This window comes from Carcharhinus amblyrhynchos, chromosome 20, assembly GCF_965287045.1.
Source record: "Carcharhinus amblyrhynchos chromosome 20, sCarAmb.v2.hapA, whole genome shotgun sequence".
NCBI classification, from domain to species: Eukaryota; Metazoa; Chordata; class Chondrichthyes; order Carcharhiniformes; family Carcharhinidae; genus Carcharhinus; species Carcharhinus amblyrhynchos.
In genome coordinates this window covers 46,081,124-46,102,892 of record NC_137343.1, presented here as the reverse complement: position 1 = coordinate 46,102,892, position 21,769 = coordinate 46,081,124, and the positions used below count along the sequence as shown (strand labels likewise).

At 41.0% G+C, this 21,769-nt stretch overlaps 1 protein-coding gene across 2 annotated transcripts in view; it reads left to right on the top strand.

Annotated features, from left to right (window-relative positions):
- ypel1 (yippee-like 1) overlaps positions 1-21,769 on the top strand; it is a 40,383-nt gene that overhangs the window by 6,092 nt on the left and 12,522 nt on the right. For both annotated transcript variants that reach the window (XM_080208514.1, XM_080208515.1), the window contains exons 2-3: positions 15,171-15,456; positions 21,012-21,055. In XM_080208514.1, coding sequence (XP_080064640.1) covers positions 15,340-15,456; positions 21,012-21,055 — 161 coding nt within the window. In that variant the 5' untranslated portion in view covers positions 15,171-15,339. The remainder of the gene's footprint in view (positions 1-15,170; positions 15,457-21,011; positions 21,056-21,769) is intronic.

The following is a 21,769-nucleotide window of genomic DNA, read 5'->3' as shown; positions in this document are numbered from 1 at the left end:
CTATCTGTGACTTAAACACATTTAATGAGGTAGCCCCCACTGCTTCAATGGGCAGAGAATTCCAAAGATTCACTACCCTTTGAGAGAAGAAATTCCTCCTCAACTCTGTTCTAAATTGACTCCCCCTTATTTTGAGGCTGTGCCCTTTAGTTCTTGTTTCCTTTCTCAGTGGAAATAATCTCTCTGCCTCTACCCTGTCTAGCCCCTTCATTATCTTGTATGTCTCTATAAGATCTCCCCTCAGTCTTCTAAACTCCATGGGTACTGGCCCAATCTACTCAATCTCTCCTCATAAGCTAACCCCCTCACCTCCAGTATCAACCTGGTGAACCTTCTCTGCACTCCCTGCAAGACCAATATATCCTTTTGCAAATAAGGGGACCAAAATTGCACACAGTACTCTAGTTGTGGCCTCACCAATACCTTGTATAATTGCAGCAAGTCCTCTCTGCTTTTATATTCTATCCCCCTCGTGATAAAGGCCAACATTCCATTTGCCTTCTAGATCACCTGCAAACTGAGTTTTTGCGATTCATGCACAAGGATCCCCAGGTCCGTCTGCACAGTAGCATGTTGTAATTTTTCACCATATAAATAATAGTCCGTTTTACTATTATTTCTTCCAAAATGGATAACTTCACGCTTGCCACGTTATACTCTGCCAGATCCTTGCCCACTCACTTAGCCTATCCAAATCTCTCTGCAGACTTTCCGTGCCCTCCACGTAATTCGCTTTCCCACTCATCTTTGTGTCATCAGCAAACTTTGTTACCCTACACCCAGTCCCCTCCTCCAGATCGTCTATGTATGTGGTAAACAGTTGAGGCCTCAGCACCGATTCCTGTGGCACGCCATGAGTCACCAACTGCCAATCAGAAAAGCACCCATTTATTCCAACTCTCTGCTTCCTGTTAGTTAGCCAATCCTCAATCCACATTAACATTTTACCCCAACTCCGTGTACTTCAATCTTCTGCAGCAACCTTTTGTGAGGCACCTTATTGAACGCCTTCTGGAAATCTAAAAACACCACATCCACTGGTTCCCCTCTATCAACTGCATCATTACATCTTCATAAAAATCCATAAATTCGTCAAACACGACTTTCCCTTCATGAATCCATGCTTGATTGAACCATTCTTTTCCAGGTGTCTTGCTATTTCTTCTTTAATGATGGATTCCAGCATTTTCCCAATTACTAACGTTAAGCTAACCGGCCTGTAGTTACCTGCCTTTTGTCTACCTGCTTTTTTAAACAGTGGCATCACATTAGCTGTTTTTCAATCAGCTGGCGCCTCCCCAGAGTCCAGCGAATTTTGATAAATTACAACTAATGCATCTGTTATCGCTTTTGCCATTTCTTTTAGTACCCTGGGATGCATTCCATCTAGGCCTGGGGACTTGTCTACTTTTAGTCCCATTAGCCTACCCAAGCACTATCTCTTTAGTAATAGTAATCGTTTTAAGGTCCTCACCCCCTACAGTCCCACAACTGTCAATTTTCGGTGAGCTATTTGTGTCCTCTACCTGACAGAAAAAACTTGTTTAAGACCTCGGCCGTTTCCTCGTTTCCCATTATTAAATCCCCCTTCTCATCTTCTAAGGGTCCAACATTTACTTTAGCCGCTCTTTTCCTTTTTATATATTTGTGAAACTTGAAACCTGGAATCAATCTAAGAACCTCTTCTGCACCATTTCCAGTGCCACCAAATCCTTTCTTAAAGAAGATGACCTAAACTGAACTCAATATTCCAAGTGCGATCTCACCAATGTCTTATATAATTGTAACAACACTTCTCAACTTTTATGCTCTAGACCTTCTGCAATAAATAACAAAATTCCATTTGGCTTCCTTATAACATTCTGCACCTGCGTGTCCACTCTGAGACTCCTGCACAAAGACACCCAGATCCCTCTGCACAGACACCTTTTGAACTTGTTTCCCATTTAAATAGTAACTTGCTCTTTTATTTTTCTGGCCAGAAGGGATAACCTCACGTTTATCCACAGTAAACTCCATCTGCCAGATTCTGGCCCTTTCCCCTAGCCTGTCCATAAGTAAACTTTGGTATACTTTTTACCTCCTCATCACAGCGTGCTTTCCCACGTGGGTACCAACAACAAAGAATTCAGGCCTTGGTTCACTCAATATGTAATTGAGGGCACTGGTTCATCTTGGACTCACTGTCATACTGCTTGCCAGACATCCAATGTGAGGATTCTAGAGGGCTTGAAAGAACTTGTCAGCATTGCTGTCAAACCTAACTTTTTGGGTAAACCAAGGGGCTGAGCTCAGATAAAGCTTCGGAGAGCGGGAAAATAATCTGTTGCAAACCATTCCCTGGCTGTAGCCGAATAGATGAGAATGGGACCGGGCAAGTGCAGCTGGATGACATTGAGAGGCTTTTGGAGGAGTATAGTGTGGTCAACCCTGTCGGATGTTGCAGACAGATCAAGAAGGATGAGGGGAGATAGTTTACCTTTGGCACAGTCACATACAATGACGTTTATGACTTCAATTATTAATTCAGAAATTACTAGAGTATCCCAGTTAGAAGGACTGAGTATTTGAACAAGTATGAAATGATCAGAAAGTGTGGATTATTGACAGGTTAATCATGTCTGACTAATCTAGTTGAATTTGAGGTCGCTAATGTGGTGGTCAGGGCCATTGTCTACAGATATTATTAGTGAACTTCCTGGTGCATTTATAAAGTTCCAAATGAGAGAGCAAAGTCAAAGCATGTGGAATTGGAGGAGACCTTTTAATGTGACTGGTAGAAGACTGAGAACAAACCTTTCATTACTTTAAGAATTTCTAGAATTAAGTGAGTGACAAGATTCAGTTTCTGTCCATTTGCTGAATGAATGGTTGTGGCAATGAGCAAGTGTATGCATTTGAAACCTTGTCAGAGAGGTGTGAGTAGCTTGCAGAGGGATGGCATTCTACATTTCTGACTATTTTTCATAAGCCCCTTGACACTTCAGTATTCAGGTTATGATTGGAACCTTGATTGGGGCTCCCTGTTTAATAATGTTGTGGCTTGATCTGATTTGGGGGATGGAGAGAACAATGGAGAGTGAGGGGCAATTTTTTAAAATTGTTAGACTGTCCAAGTGAAATTGGGATGCACATTTTCTTTCTTAAGGTAATGGAAATGTGGAACTTGAGTTGAGCCATAAAGCTGGATCAATCGAAATTAATTGAGATTGATAGAGTACGGTTATCAAATGATGTAAAACAAAGGCATGTAAATTGAGTTGAAGCTCATGTCAGCCATGATTTAATTAGTTCACAGACTAGAAAGACTGATGGCCCACTCCTGTTCCTATGCCACATCAACTAATCTATATTCTTGAGTAGTCAATTGCTTTGTGATTTTTGTCCTTTTAGTCTTGGCACCTTTGTCTATTAAATGAAAATAAGCAGAAAACAGGATTTCACTGTTACACTTACAATCTATAATGATTTGGCTGAGACAGAGAGCAATTAAGTTTTTTTAAATGGTCCCATGCTAGGTAAGCTGTGGGGAAGACACAAAAGCAACAAAGACAGGTAAAGTGAGTTGGTAAAAAGATGGCACATGGGTTATAATGGAAGGAAGTATAAATTTCTTCACCTTCGTCGACTGACTAGAACTGAATATTTCTTTGAAAGCTGAGAAAAGTGTGGATATTCAGAGGGATTTGAGTGTATGCAACCAAGGAATGCAAAAAGTTAACATAAATACAGCAAGCAATTTAAGAAGGGAAATGGCATGTTGGCCTTATTGCAATAGAATTGAAGTATATAAATAAAGAGTCTAGCTAGAGTTGTGCAGGGTTTTGGTGAGACCTTAGGGCGTACTGTGCAATTTTGATTTCCACATTTAAGAAACAATATAGCAGTGGAGGTGGTGCAGCAAAGGTTCCTGGGATAAGGGAGTTGTCCTCTGAGGTAATTTTCTCGAGTTTAGAAATGAGAGGCAATCTTACTTGAAACAGACATCCCTTCAGAATTTTGTATCGAAGCACACTTTTGGCTTTGAGGTATTTTCTGGGGACTAAACGATTCTCAAATGTTTTTTAGTTTATTTTCACTTAAGTGGCCAAGGAAGAATTACAGTTTTCCAAGAAATCAATTTTTTTTGGCAAAGCTAGATTAAGGCACTTGAAAAGCCTTTGGTTACAAAGGTGATCTCATTGAGACTATCAAAGATCCTGAAAGGGTTTGGTAGGGTGGACGCTGAGAGATTGTTTCTGCTGGTTGAGGAATCTTAAAAATAGTCTTAGGATGAGGGCTGATCATTTAGGATTGAGATGAGGAGAAATTACTCAGCTCAAAGATTTGTGAATTTTTGGAATTCTCTAGCCCCAGAGAGTTAAGATGTTGCATCATTGGATATATTTAAGGCTGGGGTAAATAGATTTTTGGTGCCTTGAAATGAAGGAATGCACCGATTGGACAGGGGAGTGGAGTGAAGCCCAAGGTCAGCTCACGATTTTATTGAATGGTGGAGCAGGCTTGGCAAGTCTGGGCTGTTCCTGATCCTACTAGATTCACTTATCCAACAAGAAAGGATTACTAGCCAAGTGAATAAAAATCCTGGTTGTCCAGGAACAGCAGATTTGAATTTAATATGAATTTGTCCTGGAGGTTGGTCTAGTGATATTGTGCAGGTAAGCATGAAAAAGTCAAAGAAAATGATGAAAATTCACTCAGCCTTTTTTCAGATGTTAGGGGGAGGTAGGAATCAATGGTGTAAGAGACAGTGAATAGGCCAAGAAATGCAGCAGCAACAGAATTAATTGTAAATTTAAAAACATATAATGTGCCTTTGGTTTATCAGAGAGGAAAATGACCCAGAAGCTGTCTAGAAGCCGTCCTTTTATGCTCAAGTGAAACTGAATTATGCGTTAATCAATTTGGGGGAAAAAGATAGGAACTGTGAACATTAAGACCATGGAAACACTGAAAATTGAGAAACTTCCTTAATTCAAACCATATCATTATTCTTTACCCCTTAACTGTTAGTGCTTTTGATCTAATTAACATTGTTGTAATCTTCAAATTTATAACATTTTGGAAATGTGATACCATCTCTAACCATTTTATTATAAGCTGTGAAGTCTTTCAGTGGCGCGAACTATTTTCTTGCACTTGATGACATTTTTGGCTTTTGGACAGAGATGAAAATATAGTAGTAGACACAGGCGAAGCCACACTTCTTTCCTGCCTTTTTTCAGACCATGGAGATGGGCACCTTGATGGGGAATGGATGATGCAGCAACTATTCAGTTCTGTGTGGCAAGGGTTTGATGCAGTCGAGATTATTTCCCCATATCATTCTATGTCTCCTATTGGCCTCCATGATATTTCCTGTGTTACATGATTGTATGCAGTACCCACTGTTTGTCTGGGCCTTGGAGAGACAGAATTTTGTCAGACGTTGAAGCAAGCCTAGTTGCTGAAGGTGCTTCAGCCATATAATGTCTCCTGGTCGCTCTACAATGTGCATATTTGCTTCAGTATGTACCTTTTCTTCTAGTGATTTTTGAGATGGAGGTGGTTATTACTTGTGTGAAAGAATAAATGGTCCCTGCATGTTTGTGGATCAACATGTACGTTACACGTGTTACTTCCCTTTATTCTCTAGTCCAAAGTCCTTGGAACATCAGTATGTTTCTGGTGTGAAGTGTTCATGTGTGCCCAATGTGAAATCAATTTAAGTGGGTAACACAAAGGTTTGTAAATGAGGCACTGTTCTATATCTAACATTAATTCTGTGTGGATTTGTTGAGTTTAGTGCTGGGCATTCTCTGATAAGGGTTTTTTAGTTTTTAATTTCCTTGGAATCATTTTTGTTGTTTTTTCTTTAAGGACAGTGAATGGTGCCCAGGACCACAGGGCTATGATTACACTAAAATATGCTTATATTATTTGAGCTACTTGTCCCAAACCAAATGTTACATGCTCGGTTGCACTGGTATTCCGAAAATTAGTGCGACCAAATGTACTTGAATTTTCTTGCACACGTGGATTTTGAGCGTTCCCTGCTCTGCTCTCTTTCCACACTGGAGTGCAACAGTCTGGTTCTACTTGATGCCAGTTCAACCATTTTATTTTTGGAGTAAAATTTAAAGATTTTTATTAAATTGGGAGTAAGTTATTTGAGTAACAGGAGCATTGTAGTCTAACAATCTTCACGATTGGCACAGTCAAATTTGTTACTCAAGTTTGCTGGGCTGTGATTGGAGGCCATGTTAATGTACCTGTTTGGAGTAGTGTACAGGAAGTCAAGCCAAGTTGCAGGAAGTTCCTATTTGAATATATGAAGGAAAATGGATGAACTTATCTGGACCAATTCATTTGTGCTGATTCATAGCATCCTGTTTAGATGCTGATTGATTCTATTAAACCAGATAGTAACTTCCCCTGTTTTGCACCATACTGTTGTTCCCATGATCACCTGTTTCCTTCTGATCAATATTTCTGTAAAGGTAGCAAACAAAGATCAGGAGCCTTGGTCAACTGTGCTTCTGTTGCCTACCACCCCTCCCAATCTTTTTCAATCTCTTTTCAAATTTCAAGTCCAAATTTCAGTTGTAGTTCCCCCACACAGTTCTGCTGTCCAGGGATTCAGTCTGAGCCACACAAACCAGAATGTCTTCAATGGGTACATTTAAAGCCATGAGTAAGAGCTGTGTTGCACCTTACAAGAAGGAACACAAGTGAGTAACAATGCTGGTTTACAGTGTGTGTCGGATCATGGTACAGAAAATGGTCCCTGGATGAATAAGTTGTATTTGCTGTGCATCAATCTGCATGGAACACCTACCTTACATAATTACTTTGTCGTGGTGAGGGGGGAATCGGTGAAAACGTGGAATGGTGTGCCACTACCATTCTGTAAAGGAGCTTACATGTGGCCCACTCTGGGTTGTGTTAGTTGCCTCAGCCTTCAAACTCTAATTCTGCAACTCCCTTCCTAACAAACTCTGCATTTCCATTTCCCTTCCCCTTCCTTTAAAGCCTACCCCTTTGACTAAGCTTCAAGTCACCTGTCCTTATTGCCACCAAGCCATGGAAGAAGCATATTTTGTTAATGCCTGGGGATAGTTTACCAAGCTGCTTACCAAATAAACAATTCACAAAAACAGATTTAAAAATAGCACAGATTGTGAATAGTGCCTGTTTGTTTTCTGGATGTGGATGGTGCTGGTATGACAGCATTTATTGATAATCTACTGAGCTGATGGTGCTGAGCCACCTTGATTTATTTCACACCCAAATGCTTTTGCAAAGTGATTTCAGAAAGCATCCGACCTCCTTCACACATTTTCAAATTTTTGACAGTGCTCCCGTGCCCCGCGTTGATCTTGGGCTGTTTTTATTGCATCTCCCAAGAAATTACAAGACAATGGATTTTTTTGGTGGAGGCTGAAGGTGGGGGGTGGGGAGGGACACAGAGGGAATGTCTAATCATGTTGCTTTGGTGATCACCTAAAGAATGTAGAAGTTTGGAATACTCCTAATGTTAAGTCAATTGTTAATCTATTAACCTTGGGTTTTTAACCAAAAGTGTAAATAGACATGGGCAAAGGTTAGTACATGGAATTAGATTGCACATTTGTTGTGATCTCATTGAATGTCCGAACTAAGTGATCTGCTCCTGGTCCTGTGTGGAGCAGGCTTGACTTCATCAACTGATTTTTTTTTTCATGCTTATCATGTTTGCATGCTTAATCACTGTATGGGGTGGGTCCCTTTCCTTGAAGCACATTGGTAAAATAGTTGGTTCTTACAGTCCAGAAACTATTGTGCTTAATTTTTTTTGTCTCTGGTGCCTGCCTGGGAATTTACATAATATTTACAATGCAGGAATAGATTATCTAGCTCAACTGATCTGATTTCATGCTGATGTTTGTCTCACATCAGCCTGTTTTTCTTCAACTTTATCTAAGCCCTATCAACATACCCTTTTACTCCTTCTTGCCCTCATGGTATAAGGCATCAGTGCTATTTGTTTCAGCAGTTCCATGTTCTGTTTGTACACATCTGTACACATCCCTCAAGGATGAATTGTGGCTCAGTGGGCAGAGGGACAAATTATGGCAGAATTCTAAGGTGCTACTCTGCTGTATTTAGCTCCTGCTTGTACGCTTCCTTTATTTCTTCTGTTTAAGAGCTTGCTAATGATAAATACTAGTCAGCACTTTCAGCATGTTACTCACGATTATGCAGTTGACTCTCTTGACAACAGGCTGATGCAAAGTTTCATGTCATAATGTGGCTTTTGCTGTGACAGAACTTGGCAAACAGTGCAGGCAGTGTATATCTTTGATTTGTCATGCAGGCTTGTTATGTCTGGCTTGTGTTTGCACTGTGCAGTATAATTGATCAACTTGTCATGGAAATGGTTTGTTATAGACATGGTATAGTATTATGAAAATTTGTTGCTTCTGGCTCAATGGTTAGGCTTTGGATTTGAAATCATGGTGATTCTCCTGTGGTTCAGGTCTTCACGAGGGACAGCCTTTCTTTACCTTTGTCCACCCTGAACTCATGGCTGTTCTGACTGGTCTGTACACGTTCCTCAAGGATGAATTGTGTCTTTATCGTGGCTCAGTGGACAGAGGGACAAATTATGGCAGAGTTCTAAGGCATTACTCTGCTGTATTTAGCTCCTGCTTGTACGCTTCCTTTATTTGTCTTTGTTTCTCTTTCACCACAACAGCGATGCAGAAGCATCTCCCATCGCTTCGTAACAAATTTCGGCTTATCCGCACTTGCAATTTTATCCCCTTTCATTCCACGTTTCTGTTCTCTCATTCCAGTTTTTATATCAGCTTCATACAGACGTACAGTATAAAAACCATTGTTCTTCAGAATTAAACCAAACCCGTTCAATCTATTGAAAAGCAACCGCATAAAGCCTATTCTATTCTTGTAAGTCCTACCCTTTTCTTCCTTGCTGAATGTCCTTGACAAAAACAACAATAACTGGTATTTGTGTAGCAACCTTCTGATCCTGAGCGTTTTTATTCAGTCAATCAGACACACAGAGATTGAGCCAAAGGACGCATTAGGACAGCTGACTTTAAAGATTTGGCCAAAGAGAAGTCACCTGTCTTTGACATCAGGATGTGCCAAGTGTTTTACGGCCAATGAAGTATTCTTATAGTATAGTCATTGTAGGAAACGTATCAACAAATTTGTGCACAGCGAAGTTCCCAAAACAGCAGTGTTATTTGTGGTGTGGAGCCCATCTGAGTACAGCATGGTAGCCATGATGTGGCAATGCCAGCATTGGACTGGGGTAAATGCAGTAAGAAATCTTACAACACCAGGTTAAAGTCCAACAGGTTTATTTGGTAGCAAAAGCCACTAGCTTTCGGAGTGCTGTTCCTTTGTCAGGTAAGTGGGAGTTCTCTTCACAAAGGGCGTACAAAGACACACTGAATTTACAAAATAATGGTTGGAACGTGAGAATGCACTAACTTGACAAAGGAGCAGCACTCCAAAAGCTAGTGGCTTTTGCTATGAAATAAACCTGTAGGACTTTAACCTGGTGTTGTGAGACTTCTTACAGCATGGTACACAGTGTCTTGGAGCAAAATGGAGAATTCTAGAACATAAGAACATAAGAACATAAGAACATAAGAAATAGGAGCAGGAGTAGGCCATCAAGCCCTTCGAGCCTGCCCCGCCATTCAATAAGATCATGGCTGATCTGTCGTGGCTCAGTTCCACTTTCCCGCCCTCTCCCCATAACCCTTAATCCCCTCTCTTATCAAGAACCCATCAACCCGCTTCTTAAAAATATTTAGTGAGGCAGCCTCCACCACTTCAACGGGCAGAGAATTCCAGAGATTCACCACCCTTTGAGTGAAGAAGTTCCTCCTCAACTCCGTTCTAAACCGCCTCCCCTTTATCTTGAGGCTGTGCCCCCTAGTCCTACTGTCTTTTTTGAGCGGGAAGAGTCTCTCCACCTCTATCCTATCCATCCCATTCATCATCTTATACGTCTCAATGAGATCTCCCCTCATTCTTCTAAACTCTAACGAGTACAAGCCTAGTTTATTCAGCCTCTCCTCATAGCTCAATCCCCTCAACTCCGGTATCTAGGCAGCTGTGATTGAGAGTTGAACCTAGTAGGCTGCCAATGGTGGGGTCTGTATATATAAATTACAGATTAAAATCAATACCTTGGTTTTTTTTTCTGTTGGATATTATTTTAATGGAGATGGGTGAGAGGTACTCAATTATTATTGGGTCTGAGGCAAGTTAACCATACACTTGGGCTTTGTGGACACTTGGTACTTCTACATGACAAACAATCCAAACTTAATTGTACTAAAGTTCTGGGTTCCTGAGCTAATCCTGCTTCAGGGTTAATGTCATTTTTGGATGAACCTCTGGTCTAGGATCATAAACATTAAAAGCATTATTTCAGGATAATGAGCTCAGAAGAGGTCTATGGAATGGATATTTTATATGGGGAAGTTGTGCTGCCATTTCACTGGATTAAGCTGTGCTCTGTGAGTTACAGGCACTGACATCTCAACCTCCCTTTTCCAGTTGCACCAGTCCTTTTGAGGTTTCCTGCTCTTCTGATGCTTCAGTGAATTCCTGTGAGTGCAGCCTTCAATGCCAGGCACTAGGTGGTGTGCAGAAATTGCTGCAGATATGATTTGAACTCTTTGTATATACAAGCAAAATCCACCTGATAAAGTTTTTTCCCTCAAAACTGCAGCATAAACCTTTTTCTGTAGCTGATTTTGTAGCATTATGGCCCAGTGGAATTGGTCCAAATGCTTAGTGATGTTATACAGTTTGAGTTCAACGGGTGCATTTGCAAAGCACTTTATTGAATTGGTTGGGTTTATTTCAACTTGAGATTTATTTTCTGGCTTGATCTTTGATTGGGAAGTGAATTTTGCATAGTAATGCAAAGTTTTAGTGACCATCCAGAATTGTAAAGTTAGTTTTGACAGTGATCAGCTCCAGCTTTAACCCCTGTTTAACAATTGTGATCCTCTAGTTCCTTTCGCTTTAATTCTTCAGTTAATGCCACTGGGTCCCTCAAATTGGGAAAGTACAAATTGATACCTGGGCATCTTGGTCAATGTATCTTTCTTACTGGTGTGCCCTAGTTTGGAAGTTTTTGTTTGTAGGCCTGGAGGCTTGGAAAAGGCGGTTCTGGGTATACTTGGCAGAGAAATGTATTAGCATCAGCAAATGGAGATATGAGGATTAACAGAAATAGTGATTTAAACAGTGGTCTGTGAGCCTCAATGAATCATCTACACACCTTCAAAGTGCAGAGGAGTTTGGTTTTGGAGAAGAATCTTGACTCTTACAATCTCAGCTGATATTGCATAATACTGGACAGTGGGGGTCCAAGAATGGAACCCCAGCTCGATAGACCATAACTTTTTTATATTTTGTTTAGGGACATGAACAAATAGCATCTGCTGGCACAAGACTGCCATTAACTTTGAATAAAAGAAAACATTTATTAAACATGAAATGATTGAATATAATACAATACTCCTTTCACTTCACCTATATCGTCACAGATGTAGACAAATGTTAAGAATAACATGTTACCAAACGTACTTTCATGTTCCCAGTATGTAAGTCTACAGACCAACTGTGGTCAGATATATCAACTCTTGAAACCAAGGGGCAGATATTATCCTATAGATTTCTGCGGATTTCTCTTTAAATCCCTCCAGATGCTGGTCACGCTGTAAGCCAAGGGGTCTCACTGAACTCAACTTCCACGCGAGTGTTTTCAAACTCTGCTCTCGAATAACACATTCTGCAATCTTCTCCCCCGCAAGCTCTCTTTAGGATACCTTCAAACATCTGCATCCAGGATTTAAAGTTCTTCTTTCAGTATTCCTCTGCCCTGAATTGCCACGTGCATTCAAGCTTCCACAATCAGGTACCTAGCCACACTGGTGGAACACCATTGCTTCACAGGCTCTATTAAAGGTGTCACTGACCTTGGGATTACTTCAGATGTCTGGCTTCTTTCCAACTAAATTCATCAGGTCTGCACCTTTCAGTTCTGTCTTTAACTGAGAGCCTCTCTCTGTCCTTCCTTTAACCAGTGAATGGTAACTTTTTCTGATTCCAGTTCTTTGTTCCATGAATTCAGTCTTCCTGAGACTCCCCTTTTCATGTGTTTGTGGCTACTGTGACTTGCTTTCTTCCCCTTACTCCATTACCCTGCCTTGCTGGCAGTTTCTGTGACAGCTGCTTTCTTCTTGAATACCTGGTTACAACTGAACCACAAGTGCTTGTATTTTTCAGTGTGGGACCTTGGTTGCTAAGCAACAGCTTAAGTCTTTCTTTAAACACTGTTTTCACGCATTGTTTAGATACAATGCAGACACAACTTAAAATGAAGCCAAAAACCCACAGACACGTAGGCACCTTTGTTAAACATGAAGCTAACTAAAGTTTTAACCCTTCTTATCAGAAACATAAAATTAAACTTTGTTTCTAATAGATTACTCAAGACTACCTCTGTTTCCTGTCAACAGCAAAGGAACTAACCAGTTTATGCCTGTTGTCATATGAACATAGTATAAGAAATGAAAAGCAAATAGAGCATGCCTTCAAGGATGGGTTTCTTTGAACCAAGAGATTAAAATTATATTGCTATTTAAAAGGGCCCAATGCTGCCCTAGTCTCTCAGCCAACCTGATCTGAAATTCAAACCTTGACCATGTTTAGAGGAAGTCTATAATTCTAATTAGTTATTGAGCTAGTTACTGATGAGCACCATTGATACTCCCTGCACTTTTTGGATGATTGAACATAGGCTGATAAGCATACTAATTGACTGGGTTGGATTGTCTGTCCTTGCTGGCAAGAGTTAAACATGGGTAATTTTCCACATTGCTAGGTGGATGCCAGACAGTTTGGAGAGGGTGCGGCTAGTTTTGGAGCACACGTCTTAAGCATTACAGCTTTGGAATAGCAGGAATGTTAAACATTTTTTCATCAGTTTTTTTCTAAATAATGGAATTAAAATTTTAAATTTGCTGTAGTTCTTGATTCCTCTAGGACAAGAATTGGTTCTAGGGAAAAAATGATAAAACTAGAGGGGTTCAATGGATAACTACAGATCAATAAGCCTGATTACCAATGTCCATTGTTTGAAATAAAATCCTAGGTTGTTTGGTAATGCTGAGTACAATTGAGGACAGCAATTGGGGATTTGATAAAGGATAGATAAATATAGTGTGTATGGAGATTGAGAAGATATCTTGCTGGAAATGTGTTGAGAAAAGACAGGGTTGAATAGAAAGCTGATTGGAAGAACAGCAAATTAGAATAATGGTGCTCAGATTGGAAAAAAGTTGGAAGCGATATAACCCAGGGGGTCAGTGTTTAGTCCACTTCAGTATTTGTAGATTTTAAGAAGGCAGAAAAGTCAAAGGTTTGGCAATCAGTGAGGGGTCGATGTTGTGTATATGCTTCAATTCAGATGTGCAAGTGTCTGCACTGCAGATGGAAAATGGGAGCATGCTGCTGAAGGATATGAATATACAAGGAGATCTCTGTTTAAATATCTGCAGGAAATTAAACCATAAGATGAAGAGCATTTTGCATTTAATTTGTAACATTGAGTACAAGAATGATTAATTTTATACAAATTACACTCAGCCATGCTACAATTTTGGTGTTGCATTATGCAAAGGATAAAAAAGCTGCACAATGTTTGGCATTGACTCATTGGGGGATGGGAAACTATAACTAAGGAGAGACTCGTGATAGTGAGGTTAAACAAAGATTTGAGGTTTTCAAATTTGTAAACAATAGGGGAAGATTCTTTCCTCTGAGGAGTCCAATTTCATGACTGAGTGAGGAATTAGGGGACACCTAGTTCCATGTGATACTGGGAATGGAGGGAGTGTGGGGGAGAAAATTAAAGTAGATAATGACTGCCCAATCCTCTTTTTTAAGAGGTGAGAATGTGATGATGGGAATTAGTGTTGGATTTCCCTCTGCACAGGCATGCTGATTTGCATGGCAACAGGCAATACTGTAAAGTTCTTTGGAAACAGTGGATGCTGAAAGGAAGCTAAACAGCTCAATCTGGAAATGGGGAGAGAAGGGAAAGAAAGAAGTTGTAATTATATAATGATTTATTGCACACTTAGTGCATATGACAGCACTTCGCAGCCAATGAGTTACTTTTTGAAATGCATTGATTGGCTGCAGTGTTTACCTGTATGACAATTTGAGCGCAGTAAGGTTCCACAAACACATGACTAAGTGGAGCTGATTCACTGCTGGGCTCTCAGAATCTGAATTAAAAGAATGTTATAAAAATAGCTGCAGACATTAGCAACTTGATCTTTGATTAGTGCTGTACAAACTGGGAGTGCAATGGATCACCCATCTTGCGAATGCTACTTGATTCATATTGACATTTACCTTAGGACATCTTATAACAGCAAAATATAAAGTTAGAACTGTTTGGAGAAAAATAGTACCTGTACAGTAGACATAGGAACAGGTGTGGTCCACTTAGCCTCGTGGCTAATCTTCCTTGCCCTTGAGGTCCTGGTCTCCACCCTGTTCATTTGTATTTAAAATGGTCTGCTTTTGATACTGGATAATAGTGTATGTTTGAATTCAACTTGACTTTTTAAAAGAAAACTATAATTTTTGAGAAGAACATGTAGGTGAGGCACCACTCCGCAGAAACCTATATTCAGAGGCATTTCTGCTATTTTTAACTCTTAAAGCCCCAGTTTTCATCAGGATGGGTTTGTGCAACTGTGCTCACCTAGTACAATGGGGCTGGAACATGATATGTATGAGATGTTGCAGAAATTGCAAAAGAGGAGGATTGTGTTTAGCAATGCTTTAAGACTTTTTAATAGTAGAAGTTTTAAAGTTGAAACCACTTGAAGAAAAGCAGAATCCACTAAACGTAGGAACCGGTACGGTCCACATAGCTCTGCTTCGTTTCCAATTCAGTCCTGGCTAGTCTCAATGTCAAATCCACATAGTCATGCCCCTTAACACTGTGACCTTACAAAAATAATCACACTCCTGCTCTGAGACCCCATAATTTGTTATCCTGGGGATGTGAGTTTGTGACCTAGCTTATGTGACTTTTCACCTGTACTAATGTGACCTTTCTGTATTTCCAATTGCAGGTTCTGACAGTTTCCCTCGTGGTGTCTGTGTGGAGAAGACCACACACACTCCATTACAACGACGGCTTTTGCTTGCGTTTTCCAGTGTTTCTTCTGTCAGAGAGTGCATCAGGCCTGTAACTCTTCAACTGCCAGCCCAGAGCTCAGCAGTGAAGAACACCCGTTGGAAATGGTAAAGATGACAAAATCAAAAACCTTCCAGGCTTACCTGCCAAACTGTCACCGGACGTACAGCTGCATCCATTGTCGAGCTCATCTAGCGAATCACGACGAGCTAATTTCCAAGGTAAGGCCTTGACGACAAGGGGATAGGCTGGGGTACTTGTTCTACTGAGTATGTGAAAATGTTTTTTTTCCCTGTTCAGGATTTTGGTTGCTGCACTGTTGACAAGCAGAAACACAATTCAATCTTGGCTGTTAGGCTGAAATTCCAACTTCAGTGAGTGCTGTGTTAGCTGCCTTAGTTGGAGCCAACAGCAGTGGTGCTGTATAACGTTTCTGGGCCTAAATTAGACCAGGGGAAATAATGATTGGAGTTCCTGATTGTAGACAATGTGTTTTAAAAAATGTTGGTGAGAACTGAGGTATTCAAAATTATGAAGGGTTTTGGTGTAGAGAGGGAGAAACTGCTGCCACTTGTTGGGGCCAGGTGTGCTCAAAAAACAGGGCCACATATTAGATGATAATACTATCAGAGGTGAGAATTTTGTAATGCAGTGAGTTCTGATGAACTGGAATGCCCCGTTTGAAAGGATTGTGGAAGCAGACTTTCAAAAGAGGAATTGAAAAGGGTTTTTTTAAAAAATGCGGAAATGTGACCAATCAGCTCTCATTTTGTAGAACCAACACAGGCACATTGGCAGCCTTCTCTTGTTGTAAGGTTCAGTCTGACTCTGCTGCTGTGCCTCTTGTAGTTGAACAGTCTGCTGACAATTGCTGCCAAGGCTTAAAATATGAACTTGGAATGTTCTACCAAAGATCAGACAAAACCTGCACAAACGTGCCTCAGAGTCAACGTGGCAGGTGTTGCAGGAAAAGTGAGGAAAGAGAATCATAGAAGAAATGGAGCAATTGCCCTTTCTAATCTTTGTGACCTTACTGCCTAATTGTAGGTCTGGCATTCTTATTTGCTACTGGATTTCTCTTTGGGTCTGTGCCTGTGGGGGGCTCATTACCAGTGCACTGCATTCCTCTCTGCTGATGTGCTGAAAACTTTTGAAATTGACAACCGTGGTTTTGGAACATGCACATTCAAGATAGCTGGAACTCAATGCAGTGCTGTGGGAGATTCAGTATCTAGAAACCCCAGCTCGAAATACGTAATCCAAGTATGGAGAAATGAGGGCATTTTGCTATGTATGACTCCTTAGAGTGAGAAAGAGGAGTGATCTGATGGAGCGATAGTAAACAGTGTTGGGACAGGGAGTTGGACTTGGACTTGTACCAGGAGGGAACAACTCTTCCCGTTTTAGCAGCACCCTTTCCTGATGTGCTACTCCCTCTTTGTGGGATTACTGATTTATGTAATGGTGGCCAATACAAATAGCGGCCTCTCACCGCCCAGAAATACTTCTATTTTTATCCTAATGCCTAATAGTGATTGACATATTTAGAGTGTGCTACCTTCATTGTTTACAGTCCTGCTTCACGTGAGGGCATAAGGTTAGATTAGGAGCTAATTGGTGCTTCAGGCAGTTCCCTGCCCTTTCTTTTTTTGCAGAACTGATGTGGACCTACTGTGTTCCTGCTTGGTATCCAATCAACTCCAACTCTGTAGCAATACTGTCTAAACCATTACAGGCTTGCTGACACTTGACCCATGTTCCTGCTCTCTGTTTTGTTCTAATTTGACATATGGTCAAAGGACCAGAGTAGCTAAATTACAGATTTCTGCTATTTCTACCCCACCCCACCCCAACTGCTCTGCATTCCCTCATCCTATGTGGAGTTCCTTATCTTATAGCTGAACTTCTTTTGCCTGCCTTTCTCCATGGCGTATGTAGTAGTTGGGAATGTTGCAATATATATTTGGGGAAGAAAAACAGTGTATACCACTTCCCCTCTCAATCTTATTCCCCTCCTGAATTTCATCTCTGTTACTGTCTGTGCGTGTGTGAGAGTGTATCCTTCTCCTGTCTGATTTATCCTTTTTCCTTTTTGGTATTGGCAATCAGAATTGTTACTAACATGGATGATTGCTTTTCCTGGGTAAGCCCGGCTTTGTTGCGGCATGCAATGGGGTTGATGACAAATTCGAAAGACGTGGGACGTGAGTGTCGATGGATCTAATTGCCGTAAATAGAAGTGCCTGGGATTTGGGCAAATGCCTTCAGAATAACGAAACTCATTACCCGGTGCAGCCGCTGTCCAATAGTTGTTGGCTCATTTTTCTCTATATTGCTGCTGACACGGCAATTTATTGCCATATCTGTGCTTACTGTTCCCTATAGATGAACCACATAACTGACTGCGTGCTGGTACGTGCACCCTATGATTGTGAGGACTATTGCAATTTCACAGAATATTAGGTGTGGGAAGCTGTGGAAGGTTCATTGATGAAATCCAACTTCAGACATGAGACAGAAGTGGCCTTGTCATGATTAGGGATTCTGAATGCTTGTTGCAGGACCCTGTGTAGGGTGGGCAAGAGGAAGTGTGACAATGCAGTGGGAATCCCAAGTAGGCATTCTTTGGCCTGGGAAAGATGTCAGTTTGACAATTTGTGTAGCTGACCTAGTGAGCCATTTATTGTTTGCCACATCTTCCAATGCAAATCTCTGGCTTTTTATCTTCCTCTGAGTGGTGATCTGAACAGAGTGAATGTTGTCTTTGAACTTGCCTCAGTACAGCACTCCTAGCTGGGTGTTTGTGCAGTTCTTCAACGCCGTGATGCTACTTGCTTCTGCTCCATGTTTTTAGAACTCTTGCTGCTTCACTTTCTCTTGCAATCTCTGGCTCTTCCTTCAGAAGTTTTTTTTAGAATAGTAAATCTCCTCAATCCGTGCTTTTGGTATTCTTCATATGATGCCTGTTTTTCTATTCTCCCATCTAGCTCTTTTTTGCAATGTTCTTGGACAAGGGATATGTTAATGAAGCAGTTTGAGTAGGTAATGTGTAAGGAAATTCATAACCTGAGATAAATGAAAAGATTGCGAAAATGCTGTGGAGCACTTCTGATAGGATTTTGCACCACAACAGTTTTCTTCCCCTCATTTGTTGGTTGATCCAGCGTGATCGTTGATTCTGTGCTGTTTTTGATAATGGTTTGAGTCTCTGGGAGCCTGTAAGGTGTCATCAATTGCTGTGATGTTACATTAGAGTGACCGAGACACTCGGCCGTGGGGTGCTTAGATTTGTTTATTGATCTGATTGTGTTTGACGTTTTAGGAGGGAAGCTGATTGCACGGGCTTGGAGAGTTGTCTCTTCTCTCGCAGGCTAAGGTTGCTGCACCATCGCTGGATGTGTTCAGGCTGCCAAGCCTTTGTGCGAGTCTGTACCAAGAGCCAGTAGGACACAGTTAACCCGTATACCTGGACTTCTCTCAATATCTGTTTGCACTGCCCAGTGCCTGCAATGTGATCTACACTATCATCAAAATGGGTATGAGCCTGAGGCTGTGGCTTGGCAATACGTGGTATACTTGTCTTGGACCCACAATTTTCAAACCACTGGCATCATGGAGTTGTATAAGTGATGGATGATTTTCATGCCAGCATTATTGTTTGGCTATAACGCCTCCCAAAAATAAAGCAAGCCCAGGATGCGTTGCTCCACCTTCACAACTCTTGACATTGATCTTCTCCCCTATACAACCATCCCACAGACATGGAAGGGGAAAGACTGGATAACTTGATGATTGTAGAAGTCAAATTGGGTGGGTTCAGTGATACTCTGCAGTGTAACTGGTGGGTGTGGATGGGTGGTCAGTTGTTGTAATTGGACCACAGGCTGACCTATGTGACATTGGTGATGTGTAACCTTGGATCCCAAGAATACTGACATTAATTAACATTTAATACCAACATTAAAATTGGAGTATCTTTCAAATGCTGTTCCTTCCCCATTACTACCTTCATAATTAGCACTCGGCAGCATTCTTTACAGTGAACTAGTTCTCTGTCATGCACTATGCTGCTTCAGCCTCTGTTTTGGGAACACAGTGTGGAAACTTGGCACTGTTGTGATGAGAAGCTGCTGTTTCCCCACTGATTAGCTGACGAGGATGGTACACTGGAGAAGTTCTGGACACTCCCAACTGTAACCTTGCACTGCCTGGTGAGGTGTGAGTTTCCTGTTGGTAATGGAAAGATTATGTAATCTGGAACCAATCAGAATTGCTTGCTGCTCGTGAGTTGATTTGTTCCTGGCTGAAGCCTGTCTCTCTCAAGTTTGGCAGATTTTCAGCAACAAAGAAATATTTGTGCCAGCCTATTAATGGAAGATGCAGTTATAAAACTGAGTGTGCAGCCCATAATAATCACAGAACAATCAAATGTCTAAAAACTGTGGAGATGGTTGCACGGTGCAAGCACAGTGTGCTTCTGACTGCTTGTGCTAATTTTTTTAGAATTGTTTAATATTGCAAGATCTTACTGGTCTCATATGTCTTTGGCAGGACTGCACACAATCAATGTGGCCAAGTATTCAGTGGGGACGTTTTTTTAAAAAAAATTACCAAAAGAAGTAAGGAGCAATTACAAAATAAGGGAAAGTAATCAATTATTCCGTGTGGTAGATTTCAGCGTCTGCCTCTGGAATCTCCATCACGAGTTTCAGATTTGAAAGTAGTTTGTTGATTTTTGAATTGTGATGTATCTAATTAAACTGGGTTTGGTCACTTAGCTCAAACACTCTCTCTTTTGCTATTAACAGCCGTCTCCTTTGCAAATGATCTATTCTGGTGACCGGTTTGGTGATTTCCTGCAATTTAAACAAACAAAAAATTTGATTTTCGTTACTGCGTCTATTTATAGCTCTTTATGTTGTGGATATCTTTTTATTGAGCATACACTTCGCCTCTGTGTGTTTGGGTAGTTTTGGCTATAGATGGCAAATAATAAGTGTACTGCATGAGGAAAAGAAGTGCTAATGTTTTAGGTGTCATCTGCCATCCCTTTTAAGACACTTTGCATTTTATTTAAAGATTATTTATTAGTGTCACAGGTAAACTTAGATTAACACTGCAATTAACTTACTGTGGAAAATCTACTCGCCACATTCCAGCACTTGTTTGGATACACTGAGGGAGAACTTAGCATGGCCAATGCACCTAACCAGCACATCTTTTGGACTGTGGGAGGAAACCAGAGCACGGAAAGGAAACCCATGCAGACATGGAGAGAACGTGCAGACTCCGCACAGACAGTGACCCAAGCTGGGAATCAAACGTGGGTCCCTGGCGCTGTGAGGCAGCAGTACTAACCACTGTGCCGCCCAGTATTCGTAATTTGGTTTCAGGGACTGTGCACAAGTTGTCCCATCCCTCCCCTTTTCTCCAATTGGTGTTTAAGTATGAAGGGGAATTATTGTGAAGCAGGATTTTTTTGAAATATGGAGAGGAGTGGTTTTATAAAACCAGCAAACTTGCTATTAGAGTATATTTTTATTGTAAATGGGTGGTTTCTCTCTCACTAACAGGCCTCTTGACTGTGTATGTCTGAGCACGTACACTTCATTAGGAATGGACTCTGTAGTTTAAGAAGGTCTTTTGGTGTGAAATGCACATGCTTTTTAGTACAAAAATACAGCTCAGCTATTTTTTATGAAGGATGAAATTTGGACTAGAATCTCCTGGTTTCTTTTAGTCAAAAAACCAATTCATTTTTCTTTCTCTTTCTCAGTCGTTCCAGGGCAGCCAGGGACGTGCATACCTGTTCAACTCTGTGTAAGTATGTGGCTGTCTTTGCTGTTCACTGTTCTAGGTTATCTGTGTGCCCTCGCACTGCATGGGTTTGTTTTTCCTCCAAATCTGCACTCGTGAACTTGTCATGGTCTTTTGGGGGATGAATTATAAAACTGGAAACGATGAGTAACACATACTAGGCTCAATTTTGCAGTGGAAGTCTTGGTTGATTAACTGAACCCAGTGGCTATTGCTTTTTAATCCTAACAAAGACACCTGACCAGGTGTAAAATGGGACAATGTGTGTGGTTTCTTATTCAGGGAGAAAGTCCTTCACAATGGTTGTTAGAAACATTTAAAGCTGTGTGTTTGAAATCAACTTGTTGTTTTTGATTCCTTTAAATTTGCTGGGATTGGGGGTGTTGTGTTTGCAGGTCTGCATTGGCACGTAAGAAATTGGGGTGGAGTTGAAGGTGAAGGTGTAGAATTTGAGCAGTTTGATCGTGAAGGGTGGTTTTCCCCTACGTTGGGTCTCGAGTGGGAGAGCCGGGTCTGTGTCAAGAGTTGCTCCGTATGTATAATTGGTAGGATTTGTTCCAGCTGTGTTTTGGAGTTCCTCATCTGTTGTAAATGTATACGGGTTATGAAATATTATCCCTCTGCGTTATAGTGTTTTGGGATTTCCTTATCACAGTATTCTGCGCACCCCACCACCCACCCCAAACCTGCGATTTATTTTTTGTTTCCTTTTTTCCA